The following is an 18,755-nucleotide window of genomic DNA, read 5'->3' as shown; positions in this document are numbered from 1 at the left end:
GCAGTGCTCAGTGTATGATATAATGAAGTCTCACATAATCTTATTTTTACACTGGGAAAAAAGTTAATTAAACAAAAGATGATTTCTGTCATAAAACATTTGTAATGCTGATGGCCTTTGCAATGTGTGATCTGTTCATTTGCATTGATGTCCTTACAGAGTACGTCTTGGTGATGAACAATCAACTGCACTGTATGTGTGCCATCGCATATGTACTGTATATTTACTACAGTTCTCACATGGCTCCCTGGATAATTTAAAATGATCTGTATTCACAAGAAAAAGCCTGATTTGTCCCTTGACATCTGTTCTTTTTAGGGATAATCTACATTTTTATTATTCAGCAACATATGCAGAGTTTTCTCAACAAGTGTGTTATTGTTCTTTGAGTGAATGGAAATGAATACTAAATATGAAAATTGCTTTGCTCCCACCAGGCAATGATGGTGTACGCATTATTTTCATTTGGAATTGAAAAAAAAAACAGTTTTTATGATCTTTCTCCATATTTGCCACAGGCGGAGCCCCTGTCTTACGTCGGACCAGGAGAGATCATTGGAATTGGGGTCCTTGTCTTTGTCATCATTCTCCTCCTCATACTCTTCATTGCCTTTAGGAAAAAGATCAAATTCAGGAAAGACTCAGTCCCGGGCTCAGGGACTCAGGCTGTGATGGGAGTCTCAGCTATTTCCACAGAAACCAGCTATATGCTGCACAAGACTGGCATGGGGGCAGAAGGGATTGAGTTTAAAGCAGTGCGTGTGTCAGGTTCACCAGGGGCCACAAGCACCTACGGTGAGGTGGGAGGCAGCACTGTGGGCCCTCCTCAGGTCATGGTACGTCCGACTGCCCACTCCCCTCTACCAGGAGGACTCAGCAACCAGGGCATGAGGAGCAGGGATGGTGACAAGACCACTTCCAGTGAGGGCAGTCAGGTATGCAAAAGTGTGCTTTGGCATGTAGTAATGATTACAGTTTATTTACTTGTCTCCTGTATTATAACATGACCCACACCTTAGAGAACTGTCATAACAATGTCAGCTAAAATAACAAGAAAATAATTTGATAGAGCTTAGCAACATTGAAAAATGCAAAGCAAGTTGAATTGTTGTATATAACAGAAAATAGCACATTTGTTGGGAACTATTTTCAGCTGCAGAATTTTTACAGCAGCAGAACAATGTATTTTGGGTGGACAGAAAATGTACTACAGTGCCCATGATCATTAAAATGAAAGGTCCTAGTGCAACTGTGCTGCTCATTGATGTGGTTTTAATAGCGTTTGGATAGAAACTGATGTCTATGCCGGAGAGAAAGAAGCTACTGTATTACGGCTTTGGCTGCACAGGCAATACTTGTTAGTTGGATCAATTAATTGTTGCTTTTGTTCTTTCAATTGATTTTTTAAAACAAAAATAGGAATATAGAATATCACCAGCTTTTGCATTTTTTTGCATTGCTGTTTTCTTCCATCTCTACAGATGAGCAGCTTCCTCTCAGACATGTCTAATATCCGAGGCGTGGCCAATAGGAGGGGCATCGCAGTGTGCAGCGTGGCACCCAATCTCCCTTCGGCATCGGCCTGTCGCTCAGAGCACAGTCCGGCCCACAAAGTGTCCTGGGAGGGCGAGGAAACGAGGGAGGAAGGGCTGGAGAGAGCGAGAGATGAGAGAGAGGAGGAATGGGGGCAGAGAGCTTTTGAGTTGGAGAGAACACAGAGAGATAACAGTCCACAGGGTAAGACTGCTACCACGTGCACGCACATCCATGCGCACACACACACACACACACACACACATGCACACACAGTCTCTAACCTCTGATCATAAAGGCACAAGCCACGGAGCACACAAGCCGTGAACTCATTGTGTTACAACCATACCATTATCTCCACTGACAGAGCTTATTTCACAGTGATCTATGCCTTTTGATCACACACATCAAAGAAAATGGCCCAGAGTAAGCAAGAGTGGTTAAGAAGTAATATTCTTTATTTTGCTATCATTTCATTTTAGTTTTAGTATTTACTGTATTTCATGGGAGCAATAACTGGTAATTTAACTAACGTTTCTGTTACGCTGCTGAAATTGGCAATTATGTCCTCTTATATCAGGTTAACTCTCAGACATCTCTCGTGCACTTCTGTGTGAATGGTCAGGGTAATCAGCCAGAACTGATGTCTTCTGTTCTTGTCCTACTTTTGCTCAAAAAAGTTAAGTCAAAATCCAAGTAGTTGGAACACTTCCACTTAAAGTCAACTGTTCTGCCAACTTTTCTACAATTTTTCATCCAAGTTTGCATGGTATATACCTTCATCAACTGAGAAGACAACAACCTGAGGGACAGCGGTAAGACGTAGCTGTCAGATAATTCAACCACAGTCTGATATTTAGCTGCCAACGACTGTCAACAACAAAAACACACTTAATAGTTTGCTCCCTGTTCATGAAATAACTATGTTGCATCTCAGCGCTTAGGTAGACGTCATGTACTTCGATTCTCTGTCCAACCTGTTGTTTGAATTATACAGCCTGCAGTGGGAACTTCCTGCCTGTTAATTATTGATTCCTTCCTGAATGGAAAATAGGCTATTTTATTTTTTTGCTCCCCTGCTGAGTGTGCGCACAAAAGAGAGAGAAGCATGTGCCCCTAGGGGTCACGGTTACATCACAGCCCATTAATTAATACGTGATTGAGACATTAGTTAACAAATATCCTTATTATTGCATTTATGACTCCAGAGTTAACTGCAAGTTTAATTAAACAATTTGAAAGTTTGTATTTATGTATTAACACCTCAGTAACCACAAACAAGTGATAATGAACATTGCAGTACATGGACACAAGTCAATACGTGAGATACTAACTAACAGGGGAACATATTGGTTGTTTTTCTGTCACTACCTGCTGCCTCATGAATAAATAAAACTGAATGAATAATTAAATACTTTGAAAACACTTGTGAACAAATCAGGTCCCATATTGCTCAGTTTTTGGCAATTTTGATCTCAAAAACATTGTAGGGTGTCCCAGAGAAAGAATATTGATCCTTATGATGTTTAGCAAAGAAATGTAGTTGAATAAAAGGTTCATGATTGAATGAGTTTGACAACTTGTCATCACGGGAAGAGTCACATCATTACACTAGTTCCTCTAATAATGCAAATGGAGTAAACCCTCATAGTGGAGGCTTTCCAGTTATTACTCTGCGAATTGCAGGACAAATTACAGAGAGTGATTTGTGAAGAGCCAAACCAGACCTTGTGCTAATCAATGAATCTATAGTCAAACTTAATTCAACTTAATTAAACATTAATTAATTACCTAAAATGTGAAGTTTTACATTTTCAAGAAAAGGCGGATTTTGTCAGAATTGCATGGTGGATGCCAGAATGACGCATGATGATTTCTTTGATGGCACTCACAATTGGAAAAGTGTAGGGGATTTAAAAAGTTGGGGACCGGGATGAGAATATGGTTTGGCTGAGTGTTAGTGGTAGGATTACAGCAGGGGTTGGGACCGCAACCTCAGGCATGTCTGCCAGCATTGGCACATGGCAGCGTAGGCACTGGCACAACAACGAATGAGTGTGTGAGGAGAGAAAATAAATGGGAAAGAAAGAAAGAAATTTTTATAAAGTTGACTTTTTCTCACCTGATTATGTTGAAGTGTCCCCTCGCCTGCATGCTGAATAAGACCGGTGGCTGTTTTGCTGCCTTTCTTACCTAGTTTGACTGATGGCACTGCCTTACTGCTCACATTCCCACAGGAGTGTTGTACTTGTTTCATATGCATTGGACCGTAGCCAGCTAGCTTGGGCTTAAAAAGCTAAAGTTGATGTCCAGACAACCTGACCCTCATGGACAGAGTGCAGTTTTAGTTATAAGATGGCCCAAGGCGTGACTCCTTGCTTACTGAATGTCAAGTTTGAAGCCCAATTTTGAAACCATCAAGGAAATTCTAGAAGATATGACAAGGTGCGAGAGACAAGGACACGCTGTGTCCAGTTATGAGAAAATAATCCATGTTACCAAGATACACTAACACATTGTTTATTACTTTGCAAAACAGGGAAAGCTAGTTACTAATGGTTATGTTTATAGGAGGAGTTGAAAGATCTGGAAATAACATCAGATTAGCATTGGATGTAGCATCATATAGCATTGCATAGCATTGGATTTTTAGACACGATGACTGAGTTTTGTTACTGATACCAAACTTATACTTTTTTTGAGTGCATAAGTTTAAGGAACAGAAAAATGTTTTTTTTTACGACTTTTTTTTTCCATTTAACAAAATATATCAGAAGGCTGTTTGGTTTTGCCAAAAGTTACTTTTAATCACATCAGCAAAGCTGCCAGTTCAACCAGCTTTATTTTCCAAGTAGAAATGTTTTTTTTAGAGTCCATATCAATGATCTCCGCTCTGTCGGTCTTGTGCATCTCCTTCTCAGTTTGAACACTAATGTGAAATCAGGCGTTTTATTGCTTTTGGATTAAAGCGCATGGTAGGGCAAGGTACTTGTCTTTCAGCTTAGCAGACAGTCTTATAGGCCAACATGCGTCCATCAGAAGTAATTGTGATATGTAAGTACCTGCTCTGTCCCTCTAGCAGTTATTTGACAAACAATTACTCAGATGCAGCACTGAGTGACTGAAAGAATACAACCCATCAAATAACAGCTCAGCAAAAGGAAAGAATGGCAGGGATAATACTGATTTGTAACATTTGCCTCTAAAGACATGCAGGTTAAGGCTTACTGGAGACACTGTGGCTGCCAGCATTGTCCAAATGGAATTTAATCCGACTTGTTCTTGCAGACAAAATGTGCGGTTTGTGACTGGAAATAATAGCTTTCATTGCTATAGTGTGAGTTGGCTGGACAGGTTAGAATTTCATGCAGCCTTGTTCATTACCCAACTCTCTGCCCTTGTCTGCACCTGATAAATATTGTCAACTTTGTCATGTGATTTGTTTTACGTTTGGTTGCGTTTTTCCAGTGGACCTGTAGTTTTGAGGAGGGTTTTTTTCACATCTGTTCCACTGAACTACACTAGAATAAGTAACTCTGTGGCCTCCATGACTCCTCCAGCTGGCACAGAGAGCATTTAATGAGCAGAAAAGGAGTTGCAGTGGGTGTACTAGGATTTGTTGAAAGTGCTGTACTCTGAAACAGGCAGTCTTTGAGAACAGACCAAATTTCATTCAGTATACTGCAACTTGAACTATCTTTAGATGTGAATGTTTTGTTATGTGTGTAACCCTGCAACGGACGGGTGACCCATTTTGGCTTTCTCTGTACCTAACATAGCTAGCCAAAAAGAAAATGGATGGATGGGGAATGATTCATTCAGATTTTGTTCAAGTCTATCTTTATACAATACTAACATTCCCATATGTACAGTGAGAGAGTTATTGATCGCTGAAATAATTCCCTCTGTTCATCCATGGGGAAATGCACTTCAAAGTCCAGCCAAAGCTAATACAGTATGGGACGTCTGCAGGTTGACTTGCAAATAAAGAGCATATTTTCATCAAGAGGGTACTAAAAACACTGTAACTTAAAATACCCACCTGATTTGGCTAACCTGAGACTGTGGAGGCCTCATATTAGATTAAATTAATGCCAGAATGTGATCTCTTCATGGCCAGGATGGACAGAAGGAATGATTACAGCATTCAGTAACTGTCATACATACCCATATGGACTTGTGAGTATTAAGTATATTGTATTTAAAAAAAATCTGATCCTGCCCTATAAAATTTTGAATTTATACTGGCTTAACAATCATGATTTCTTTAAATTTGACTTTAAATTTGTGTGATATATATTGATATGCGACAAAAATGGTTTGGAAATGAAAATATACCTGTGTTTGTGTTTGTTTGTACAGTAGACTTGTCAGAGCTGGTAGACGAGGTGGCATGTTTCTCAGACTCCACCTCTGAGGAGCACTCCCTCAGTTCCTACACGTCTGAGTCCTTCGATGATAACGGTAAGACTCTAACACTGAAATGACCCAACCTAATTTGCATTCCCTAGTCTTGCTTTTTTTTTTCTTGTGAAACACTATATACTTTTACCACCTCACTCCAGTAAAAGTTATTCAAAAGAAAGAGAAGGGAATATCACTCTTCACAGATAGACCCTGTGAAGAGGGGTCCTAAGTAGACATTTAGACATTGACAAAAAAATGCTGGGAACCACTACTTTAGATGGAATTCACTCAATGTAGGATCAGTCCACTTTGCACTTTTACTATAGTGCATTAACTGTATTAACATATTGGAACGTAAGCAAATTATAGACCAGTGGAAATGTTTCATGAAAAGTACCTTAATGCAATTAAATGCATACATACAAATGCATCGGAGGTCAATGCAGGTCGCTGGTGGGAGAAAAGTCCTCTTATTCTTTTTCTTGGCTTCTATAGGGTGTCTTTTTCTCAGATAACTCAATACCATTGATCTTCCCTTCCAAACACCCTAATGATCATGTGTGTGTGTGGGTGTGTGTTTTCTGGGAAGGGTCGATGTCAATGCTTTGTTTCCTGTCTAATTACTGGAGCTACAGCGAAAGCAGGAGTCTTTCCCACTACCTTATAGGACAGACACACAAACACCCACGTACCACATGCATTCAAACATGTTGGCAAGACTTACATGTCTCCTCTGTTCTCAACACGTGTGCACATACATGCTCACACACATTCTTCCATCTCATTTCGGTCACACCCAGCACATGAAACCTTATGCTATTCATAAATGTACTGACATTGTTTCTGTTCTTCTTCTTTTCTCTTTCTGTATTCTTCCCAGCCTCCATAGTGACAGTCATACGTCTAGTCAATGATGCTGTTGATAATATTGAAAGTGAAGGTATGAAAGAATATCTTCTGTTGACTCCTCTATCTTTTTTGTGTCTGCCAAAGTGTTTGTTCTGGTGGTGTAGCACTATGATATAATGTAGTGAATGCAGCCAAGGCTTTGCTGTTCTATCCCCCTGTCTTATACAGAATAAAACATGCTGCTTAGATTTCTGATATTTTTTTGTCAGTTTATGACACCGGATCTTTCTGTGTTTCAATTTCCCTCCTTTGGTTTCTGTGTTGTTTGTCTCAGTCTGTCTCTCACTTTCTCTTTCTCTCTCCCTTTGTAGTGTCAAACATGGATAAAGAACAGCGGCGGAACAGCCCTGGTGAGTGAGATGCAAAGCAACTGAAAAACATCGTATTAACTTGCCATCCCTTTGGCTTTATTACTCAAGCTGTGATCCCAAAGCTCAACCTTTTGTATTCTTTTGTATTATTTCCTCTGAATACCTTTATCACATCCCATACAACAGCACAGATTACCATTTGTGTTCATGCCAAATCTTTGCTACTCAGACACTGAATGTAAATGCAGGCTCCCAGTTTTTATGCTTACTGTCTTGCAACTAAGGTTGGTTTTTCATAGGGGGTTCCTTTTTTGGATCTAGCAAATTGTTATAACTGTATTTTTATGAGTTAAAATAAAACTTTGCTGGCTGCAGATTATATTGGTTAAAGCTAATTAACATGAATTCTAGAGCATGAACGATAAATCCTGGCTGATTTTTGCTTATTACAGAAACATTTTATTGGTGGATATGTCAGCCAATAAGTGACAAGAGAAGTTTATTTTTTAATAGGAAAATGTCCTGCACATTACATATCTTGTTTACGATTTTTAGATTTTAGAATATATGTTTATGTAATGTTTAATGTCAGAAAATGAATATTGCCAGAGAGAAAATACCAGTAAATACCTATCGAAATTGAAAAATCTTGAAAATCCTCAATCAGGCTCTTCCATAAGTAATTTGATCAAAGGCTACAGTGAAACTGTCTGGTGTTATAAAAAGAAACCCCACTTTTAAACACCTCTCTATGATTGTGTTTTTGCATTTTAACAAGACCAAAAGAGTGGCAAGTCCTCTCTAATAATTCATCAGTTTTAGTATTCAGAACCTCCAATTTAACATGCATGAATATCATATTAATATTTGAGCTGATTAACATAATAGTTCCCCCAGTATTTGGAGGAAGTAGCTTAGTACAAATCAGTGCAAAAGTAAGTCAGCTACACTTGTTATATATGCCAGATATATGGTTATTCAACATTTCATCTTATGCTGCTCATCTCATTTTCAAATTGTAGCAATAGGTTGTGACTGATTATGAATACTGTTAATTACTAATTAAGCAAAACAGTAGTGTTTCAGCTTTCTTCACCAACAACAGCTAATAAAGATCTCAGCTGAATCTCACAGTTCTAGTTATTTATAACTGTAAGTACTTTCAAATGCTGAAAGCTAATCCAAAATCAATTCAATAAGGGATGCAAAAAGATTTGGATTTGATAAGCGGATCCTATAATGAATTCAGGTTCAATAAAATGCTCTCAGACCTCAACCTATTTTCAACATATTATCAATATATAACACACCTTTTTATCATCAAATAAAACAGATGTTAAATGTATTTATACTATGAAATATTCTGTAAAAGTATAACCCAATTCTCTATGCAACATATACAAGTGTCTACAGTATAAATAGTTAACTGAGATAATTTGAATTATGTTAAGATTGAAAAGCTCAGTCCACTTGGGTGTAGCGGTCTTCACTCTAAGCAAAGAAGAGCTTTCACCCCGACCATGTTGAGTGTCTCAGTGGATTATAGGGGCACTTTGAGCCAAGCCTCACATCCACACAGAATGGCAGAGGAGAAGGCAGCTTCAAACGCTTTCTTTTTCACACTAAATGGGGGCACCATGTACAGGCTGAACACTTTCTCCTCTTACTGAATGCATGGTTTTGCTTATGCAAAGACCATAGCAGTCATGATCCAGCTGCACCTATCCCATAAGATCCCTTTGTTCTCGTCAGAATCCGCTGCAGTCTTTAAAAACAATATTAATTGGATCATAGTTACCAAGTCTGTTTGTTCTCAGTTGCGTGTTATTTACTAGGTCTACAAAATATTTCATTACTTACCCAGAGCGAGACTGTGTTTATGCCTCTGTCACTGCCAGCCTTCTGAGCCACAAGAAGCTTTATTTCAGAGACTTAAACGGTGAATGACATTTTCGTTCAGTAGGTTGTTCCACATAACGCTTGTTAACCCATATGTGTTACTGGAACACATGGACAAACATGTATTTTCTTATTTTATATGTTTTCTCATGTTTTTGCGCTCAAGTCAAGTGATTTAAAAGAAACTAGTGAGCTACAGAAACAACAGTGTAAAAAAAAAAGATTAAGATATCAACATAATAAGAAAAAAACAGACTAACTGATACATACTCAGGCGAAGAGGATTCATGTTTGGCATTCTGGAAATGGGAACTGAATTTTTATTTTTTCTGCTGCATTGGCATATCATTAATGCAAGTTGCATGAGATTGCATTATGGTTTTGTGTGTCCAATTACAGTGTGTTTTTGTCTGTTTACATGTATCGCCAATGTGCTAAATGGCTCTCTGCCAGGCTCCCCTTCCCGTCATGTAATGTGTTTTCTTCCATGTCATAATTCATCATGTTCTTCTGCATTCAGTTGTTTCTATGAGAAAAGCATTTCATCATCAAAGGCTTCCTGTCCCATGAGATATTTGTTTTGTTTTCCACTTCAGTGACAGCAAGTCGCCACCTGCAGAGCAAAGATGAGATTTGTGTAGAGTTCATCAAAGAGTACATTGTGGATTGTAAGAACATTCATTTATGTCCCCCCCTCCCTCCCACCCTTAATCTTTCATTTGAGCATACTTCATCCAGAAATAGAGACATTCCAGCAGCATGGCATGCAGTAAGACCTCCCACATGTTTTGTGGCGTGTTGGCATGGCCAGTCTATTAGATTTCTCTGTCCACACATCATGCATTATATACAAGAAGCTGGCACTGCTAATGAAGTGTACTCTCCATCCCACATAGAGTGTGACCTCTCTGGCTCCTCTCTTTTCATCAATATGATATTTTTTCACTCACAGCTCATTAACCTAACCATGAATTATGCAACCTGCATGCTGTAATTTGTAGGAAGTAGTGGATTAGTGTGAAGTTCTGTGTCAGTCCGTTTGTCAGCATGAACTCACATGTGGGGGGAAAAAAAAAAGAGTTTTGTTGACTGGTTTTATTTGCACATTAATTAATGTTAAATGAGAAATGGAGCAATTACACGCATAAACATGCAGGAGAAGTCCCACAGAAGCCACGGTAAACCCCATAGTGACACAGTAAGAAACAAAGCCATTCACAAGCTTCTTGCTGCATCAGAGGAGCAAACAACCACACTTGCATACACTCAAATATGCGCAGTCAAATTCTTATGCATACAAGTAACGAGCAACACATTTCTGCAAAAATAAAAAGAGATCAAGGGAGAAGATAATAATGAGAGGGAAAACTAAAGAGGAGAAAAAATAGAAACAAACACAACAAGCCAAAGTATATACAATGGCCAATTATTAATGTAACAGAAAAATGGATGCCATTTTTTCTTTTAAGCGAAGGAGGTTGCTTATTAGGAGGCAGTCAATTTCACATCCTGGTACCTTGTTTTTGTGATGTTACGCTCAAGAGTCAGGTGTTCAGGCTTTAGGAGGACAGAGATCCCATCAGTAATTGTGAACATCTTCAGATCATTCCCTCCAGTAACTGATACTCAAAAGCATATTCACTGGTGTCACCTCACTTACCTCCAATAGATAAGATTGCGATGATACTGTTGTTTTAGAAGTGATTGATGTGGCACCTGTCGCTGGCTGATCCTGTTAGATAGATAATCTGATTCCCCGCTTGCACTGTGCAGTGCAGAAAGGCTGTTTGTACCATAACACGCACTTAGAATTTAGAACTACATACTTGAAGCGATTTGGCAGCAGTAGTTTGTCCAGGGAATAAAGCATCAGGCTCCTAAAACACTATGCTAATGTGAATCCCTCTCTTAAAATAAAAGATTGTCTGTGTCCTTTTCTTCTCAGCGTACCACTGGGAGTCTTCCAGCCAGACTTCAAGCTGGGTGTCGCCATCACGTCTGCGTCCACCAGAGGTTGGATCCCATTACGACCTCAGTGACACCCAGCAGAACATCAGACGAGGCGGCAGCACGCGCTCTCTCCAGCTGGACTACAGAGTGATGGGCAACAGCGGTGACACAAGCCGAGAGCGCGGACGGGAGACCAGCAAGAGAACCTTCCAGTGGGAGAGGAATCAGTCGGGTGAGTGGGAAAGGAAACGCGTCCTGGACAGAGAAGAAAAGGGACGGCACGACAGGGAGGGAAAGAACACAGGCAACAGGAGCAGAGACATGGGGGCATGCCAAGACCACAGAGACCGCCATCACTCACACGGTCATGATAGCTGTGAAGACAGCTCCTCACCTGTGTATGAGGAATACAGAGAATCCAGCCTTGATCCGGAGCAAAATCAAGACACAGAGAGCCTTTATGATACTCTACCCCCGACCCGACGAGCCTACGAGGGATACCCATCAAGCCCCCCAGGCCTCAACCTGCACCCGGCTCAACTTCTGCCTCCCCTACGAGCGTGGGACTTACAGACAGGGGAGTGGAGGGGTTCGCAGGAGGATCGTGAAGAGCTCAGTGCCAGCAGTCTGGCAGGTTCCGGGGATGAGCTAGAGAGACTGCTGAACCTGGTGTCGCTCAGAGCCAGGAGAGCCACACGAATAAACAGAGCCTCCACCGGATCTGAACCTACAGCAGGCTGGGATGGATTTAAATGAGCAGATGAGACTGTTTAAGAGGAATAGATTTAATATACCTTTATAAATTAAAGAGAGGCAGCGACTCCCTCTGATTATACTTGACATTTATAATACCACACCGCTGGTCCACCACCTAAAATTAATTAAAGGATAATATTACCATATACACTTTGATTATTCCGCATTATTATCCCGCTGTAAGCAAACACAAATCTACCACCAATCCCCCAGCTCATTTAAAGGCTAGAGGAATAAGAGGAAATATGTGCGTTCTCCTGACTCTACCTGTACTGCATGAGAGTTTGGCTATGAATCAATGCTATTACATTTATTATTTATGGTGTCACTGTGGCACAGCATTTATTAACATCAAATTAAGAAAGGATCCAGTATGTTCCTGGATTAGATCATGCAGATGTATGCGCATACAGTATGCTATCATGTATTTCATGCATCATTCTGTTGGATCACACACCTACAGACCAAAACACACATAATCATTTGTTAGCTCAACCATGTAATACTTTTTGCGTTTCTTATTTTTATTGATGCATGCCCGGGGTTGTTTTGGAGAGGAGAAACTATTCGCCCACATCCCAGACATAGCCTCAGAGATGTTAAGATTACCATAAATTGATACCAGGGGATCTTTATTTAATCATTTAATCATTCCATAATGATTTTTTTTTTATTATTATACCATTCATTTGTTTGGTTGCTTGTTGCCTGTTCATAAACACAAGCATCCGGGGGATCTGGCTTGTATGACTGTAATTAAATACAGCACTTCAGGTGATGCTCAACAGTATGTTTGGCCTCTCATTTTAACTCATAATACCTGTTGAGCAGTTATGAGGGCCAGTATCAGGGGATTTGAGGATTCGCTTATCAATACAGATTATGATATTGCTCCCAATATACATTATGTACTTTGTATATATTACAAAAGCTGAATATTTACACAGTGCTTCAGATAAAATTAAACCCACTTTATGCCTGGTATTAACATACAATATGAATTTCCAGACACTATGTGCTGAAAGGCTTAGAGAATTATGTGGAGATGCAGCCGTGAAGTACAGAATAACTCACCCAAAACATGTACACATGGTTGGTTTTGCCTCACTGATAGCGGTAAATGCTTTTCTGTTCCCAGCTCACACATAGCAAAGGGGAATGTAAATGGAATTAAACTCCATGTTAAACAACTCTGAAACACAGGAAAAACAAACAGGTGGTAGGTAACTAGGAGTATTTACGGATTAACACATTCAAAATGGCATTTCAGGACTTTTGGGAACAAGCAAGACCAGATGTTTGCTGTCAGTTTGGTCGGACAAATTTAGAGTTAGTAATGGCAACAGGTGCACTTACCTTCCTTCATCACACATACACTTACTGAAAAATGTGACTTTGTATTTGATTTGAAAAGGAGACGACGCATTCGACAAAATAGTCTCCATGCGGTGTGGGGGGAAAACATCCACATCTTACTGAAGGATGTAAACAGTAAACAATTTACATAGCACTTTGTGTATTGGACTCTTGACGAACAGAGCAGGTAAGTGCAAATCACCTTCGTCAGATGGTACGGGATCTGCTGTACATACTGAAGATGTAACACTGTGAAGGCCTTTTATGAAAGATGGCACTTAACACAGTGAGAAAATTCAAGTGTGTGCTCTTATATGATTCACATGGATTCCTAAGAAATCTTACAAAAATGCCATTAAAAAGCTATTTTATATTTTGAATAGCTTTTGTTATGCGCATGAAATTGAAAAATTGTTCAAGAGTTAATGCAAGAATGTTTTTTTTTTGTTTTTGTTTTTTTTAACAAAATAACTGTAGAAATTATTGTACTGAAAGGTACTATTCTGATGTATTTTTTGGAACTTCCCCAACACCTGTAACCACATACCAACTGACAGGTCTTAACATGGTCATGATCAGGCTTAGTGTCATCTAATGTATCCATGTCTCACAGTGTGGTGTCCACCCATCCATTCATGCTCAATAGCCATTCCTATTCAGGTCTGCACTGAAAGTGGGTTTCTGAAGCATGTCCCAGCTCGCATCGGGCAACAGACAGAGAAACATCCCCGACAGGTCAGACTAACACATGGACAAACACATTCACACCTGTGGGCACTTTACAGTTTCCAGTTCACCTGGCCTGCATGTCTGTGGACTGTGAAGGGAAACAGGGTCACCCAAAGGAAACCCACAGGAATACTGTGAGCACGTGCAAACAACACAGAACAGCAGCTTCCAAAGGTTGAAACTCAAAACCCAGAATGTCAGTGCTGTGAATAAAGACTGCAAACAAGCGAGACACCTTTGCTGTCATGTATTAATACTTTATTGCCTTCCATTACAGCTGAATCATCTTGCAAAATATCTTTCACGTCTACTGGATTTAAAAGTAATTTCATCTCGCTGACATACTGAAGCACAGTGTTTATGTACCAGTCTGGATGTTGGAGTGGCTGCACATTACAAGGACTTGAAGAATGTGCTCATACTTATTTATTGGAGAGAAAAAGGTATTTGTCTTAAGGGTAAATATGTACCTGGTGTGCTGTAGCAGGTGAGCTATATCTTGCAGACTACATGAGATAAATAATCCCCCAAAATATTTAATCCTATCAAATCAGTCTTGTCACGCCTCTTATATGTTTGTCTTTTCCTTCCGACTGGAATTTGGAAGATTCATTTAGCAGAGCTTAAAGTCACTGATGTCCTGGGAAGACATGAAGGTGTAACAACATCTCCTGGAATGTTAAGTGCATAAACTGTATGATCAGTCATAGAATAAATATTATTTTGAAATCATTTGAGATTATTTGAAAAGGGGGGTGTTATGATCATGATTGCTTTGGCTGGTGGAAAGAAGCTGGTTTCTCTGCTGACTTGAATAGATATCGCCGGCTTATTGTGTTCGTCTCTTTGTTCCTGTGAGTTTGAGTTTATTTCCATACTGACCCAGTGCAATGATCAAATTATGCAGACTGTGCATCTCTAAAAGTATCTTAGATAATACTTTTGCTGTCTGCGCAGAATTTTGTTGTGGGTCTTGTATGCCAGCCATCAGCCACGCATGAGAAAATGAACACCACATTCCACAGCCTCAGTATATTTTGATTAATACAACATACACCTCTGCACATAATCAAAATTAGAGCAACTTTAATTACTGGATGTTACAAGTCTGCTACCGGCAAGTAAGGTGGCATTTCTTAATCGCTGTATCTACATCCTCAAAAGGTGACCAGTCATTAATTTTTGATTGGTGACAAAAGGTTGTGAGCAGGCAATGGTCGGGTGTGCTCCATGTCTTCGCGCTGCACTCACTCTGTCTGGAACTAACAAGGAAATGCACTGAGGAACCTTTGTGAGTTTGGGGCATTTCCTCACTCCTCCCCCCTGCGGAGCTGACACACAAACTTTGTCCTTTTTATCATCCAACCCTCCATGTATAAACACCACAAGGCTGACCTTCTGCCAGAAAACATTCCCATGGCAACCAGACATTCCTCTGATCATATTTGCATTTCATTTTCCCTGTCATATACAACACATGTTGGCCAATTAGGGTTTGATGAGGACTGTATGTGTGCTGTGCGCGTGTGTGTCCATGTGTTTGTGTTGCGTGCATGACGTTTGTATCTGCATACTGCTCAACATGCCTGCTCCCAAAATGCTGCAATGTTTCTTTGATGCAGTGCTACACGGGCGTAGAGCAGAGTTGTTTTACACAAAAATAAGGACTCGCCCACTCCTAAACATGTAATAATGAGCATTGTGCATGCATGCCCTGAGATAAGTTGGGATTCAGCAGTAGCATGCATGCCTGAGTGTCTGCGAGGTTTGGGAGGTACCTTAAAATTATTTATAAACATTTCCAAAATCTGTCACTAAATCCTCCAAAATTACTATTTGGTAAGTGTACATTTTACTATAGCCAACAGCTGCTGCAATAACTGTATTTTCATGACAGCAGTAATTTTGTCAGAGTAAGTGGTCCATTTTTGAACAGTGGATATCATTATTTTAGTGAAATGCTTCATATATCTTTTAGTGCATGCCAGTTTGTGTCAGTGAAATAGATGGAAATAGCTCATAGTCAAATGCTGGCTGTCTTGTTCCAGTTCTATTCTTTCTCCCTGCAGGAACCATGAACCACAAAAGGCTCAAACAGGTACAAAGCAGAACTCGAGGGAGATGAATCTCTATTTTCTTCAGCCCAGGAAAAAAAAAACCCATGCATTACTGTGTAAAATGCACATAAAACTTGATGAAACTTGAAGAGATTCCAAAACTTCGATTACCAACTTTGCAGCCTAAAAATAAAAAGGCTTGTTTTTGTTTCTCATTGTGATCACAACAGCTGCATTTATGTTTCCTCTATTACCCCTGCCTGTCACAACAAGGCAACACAGAAAATGGGATTTTGATCAATTAGCATAATATGCTAAAGATGTCTCAAGTGATAACAGCCAGACTTCTCCAAAAAGTGCAGGTGGCATGTCAGCTTTCTCTGAATCTTGCAATTCATTTCTTTCTCTTTTTTTTCTTTTCTGTTGTGATCCTGCCAAAGAAGAGTCATTACCTACAGGACATGCATCCTTACAGGCAAAACATTACGTAACACTACCTCTGCCTCCAGCCGTATGTGTGGCAAACAGAATAAACAGCAGAAATGTAAACAACACAGCATAGGTAGAAAAAGTCCTGCTGTCTGGTCTGTGAGAGGAAAAAAACTACAAGCAATTTATTCATCCAGATTCACACTTTATTCAGTTATTCTGACAAGGATTATGTAACATGTCCCAATAATTTACATACTCTCTATGGCACACTGTTTTGATGACCGTCTTTCTTATTTAACGCATTCTAAGTATGCTGGCTATCCTAGTGACAGGCACAGGGTCAAACCAAAGGCAAATGGGATGGCGTGTGAGAGAAACAAGAGACAGAGAGAGAGAGCCATAAACAAAGTGACTGTTGTGTTTATTCATCATGCATCAGAGAAAACTGATGAGGACCTGCCAGTCCCTTTAGCTCTGCTGGCTTTTCATTGGACCATCTGGCATTTACACCACAGAATCAGCTAAGCCACTTAAAACCTCTCTCTTCCCCCACAAAGCCCCCCCCCCTCCCCCTTTTTCCTTCTTCTTCGTTTATGCTCCATTTTTCACAATGACGTTCCTCTAGATCTGGCTGGACGCAGCAGGGAAGGGAAGGGATGGACAGAAGGATGAAGGGGTGTTACATAGAGGAGGAGGGAAATGAAGGATAGATCATGTAAGGAAGGCGAGAGATGAGTAGAGAAGTGGGAAAAGTAAGAGAGATTACCATTCCCCTGTTCCTGCTTATTGAGGGGTAGCTGTGTGGGTGATTATAAATCCACGCTGTTCTCAGTAACACCAGGATTACACACCCAGCCAGACCTAATCTACTGTATGTGCCTAACATCTGCCTCTGATGACATGGACACATGCACGCACATAAACATAAACACGCAGGCACATATGCATGCACACACGTAAACACTCACATGACCGTAATGGTTACAAATGCATTCAGTGTCTCAAGCAATCTCATCACATGTATTATTCACAAATACTTTAATCTTATGAGCATAATCAGAAACAATATGCCTACACTGCTGATAAAAAAGGGGGGGAGGGATTGAATGGAAAGGGGTCACGTCCACATACACATATGAGGATGTGAATTTACATCAGAAAGATGCCCTCAGCTGTGTGTGACTGAGTGGTGGAAGCTGTGTACCAGCCCTACCCCATCATTCCCCCTCCCCCTGCTGTTTTAACAGATTATTACTAAGGCAATCCTCTGGCATATGCCTGCAAAACTGCTATGTATGAGACGGGGAAGTTAACTACTCTTCATGTCCTTTATTGGATTTTGGATTTTCTTATGTGATTTAAGTGCATAAATGTCATTGGATTATTCCACGACTCGACTGTTACTGAACGTTATCACATTTGTGTGGCATTAAAAGGCAGTAATTGTCTCAAACTTTTGTCACATTTCTTTGGATGGAAAAGATGGCAACTTTCTGCAAACTATGTAATGAGCACAGAAAAAGCTGAATCCCATTATCTGGGATATGTTTATTTTAACCTCCATAAGCCTTGGCTTGAGCTCTGCTAGGCTGATTTGACAGGAGCCTTCAGTGTTACGCTGTTGGACTTTATTACAATGTACCCCAGTTTTTTTCTGATCTTATAAAGAAATGCTGCCTTAAACAGAGGTGAAACAGAATGAATGCATCATGGGCCTGAGAGCTCAGGTTGTTATTTGCTTCAGCTCAGAGGAATTGGTACACTGTCATGCTTGAGACTGCTGAGATCTGATTTTGAAGAAGAAGGAGTTCTGCTTTATATTGTGCTTTGATCATCAGGGGGGTTTCATGATCGCCACCAGAATAAGCAACTAGATTTGCTGATGTTGCCACAACTGTAAGGTTTTTATTGGGCTCTTGATGAACTGTGCAAGCGTGAAATGCCTTTGGTAGTAACCTTTACAGTCCATCTGATGTAAGATGGACTGTAAAGTCTAATGTTAGAACAGTCATAATGCATGAGACTGTGTGATGAACACACTTTGAAGCCAAATGGAGAGCACAAACCTCCATTAGTGCTAAAAACAACTAAAGAAACTATTCCTATCATTGCCATGAACATTATAAATAAATAAAAAAATAAAATAAAATTACACTGCAGACATACCCTTGGGATTACCATCTTTACCTCTGACCTCTAAGTCTTTATCTCTATCAGTTTCCTTGTTGTGGCTAAAAATGATAATCATGTAATGGCAGATACTCTAAATCCAGATCATACCATAATCTTGTTTAACGTTCCTTGGTTTGGGGCCCATTTTCCACCAAATTTCATGCAGTTTTTGTAAAATTTTGAGATTTTTTTTACCAGCTAACAGACAAACAAATTATCATATAATGAATGTGATTCCTAAAGA

At 39.9% G+C, this 18,755-nt stretch overlaps 1 protein-coding gene across 1 annotated transcript in view; it reads left to right on the top strand.

Annotated features, from left to right (window-relative positions):
• LOC137195645 (protocadherin Fat 3) overlaps positions 1-12,555 on the top strand; it is a 62,574-nt gene extending 50,019 nt beyond the window's left edge. The window contains exons 46-51 of the mRNA XM_067608173.1: positions 519-935; positions 1,482-1,737; positions 5,896-5,997; positions 6,821-6,880; positions 7,161-7,199; positions 11,005-12,555. Of these exons, the coding sequence (XP_067464274.1) occupies positions 519-935; positions 1,482-1,737; positions 5,896-5,997; positions 6,821-6,880; positions 7,161-7,199; positions 11,005-11,765 (1,635 nt within the window). The 3' untranslated portion in view covers positions 11,766-12,555. The remainder of the gene's footprint in view (positions 1-518; positions 936-1,481; positions 1,738-5,895; positions 5,998-6,820; positions 6,881-7,160; positions 7,200-11,004) is intronic.
• The last annotated feature ends 6,200 nt before the right edge of the window (positions 12,556-18,755 follow it).

Source organism: Thunnus thynnus, chromosome 13 (assembly GCF_963924715.1).
Source record: "Thunnus thynnus chromosome 13, fThuThy2.1, whole genome shotgun sequence".
Classification (NCBI taxonomy): Eukaryota; Metazoa; Chordata; class Actinopteri; order Scombriformes; family Scombridae; genus Thunnus; species Thunnus thynnus.
Note: the sequence above shows the minus strand (reverse complement) of the source record. Positions and strands in the feature narration are given on the sequence as shown.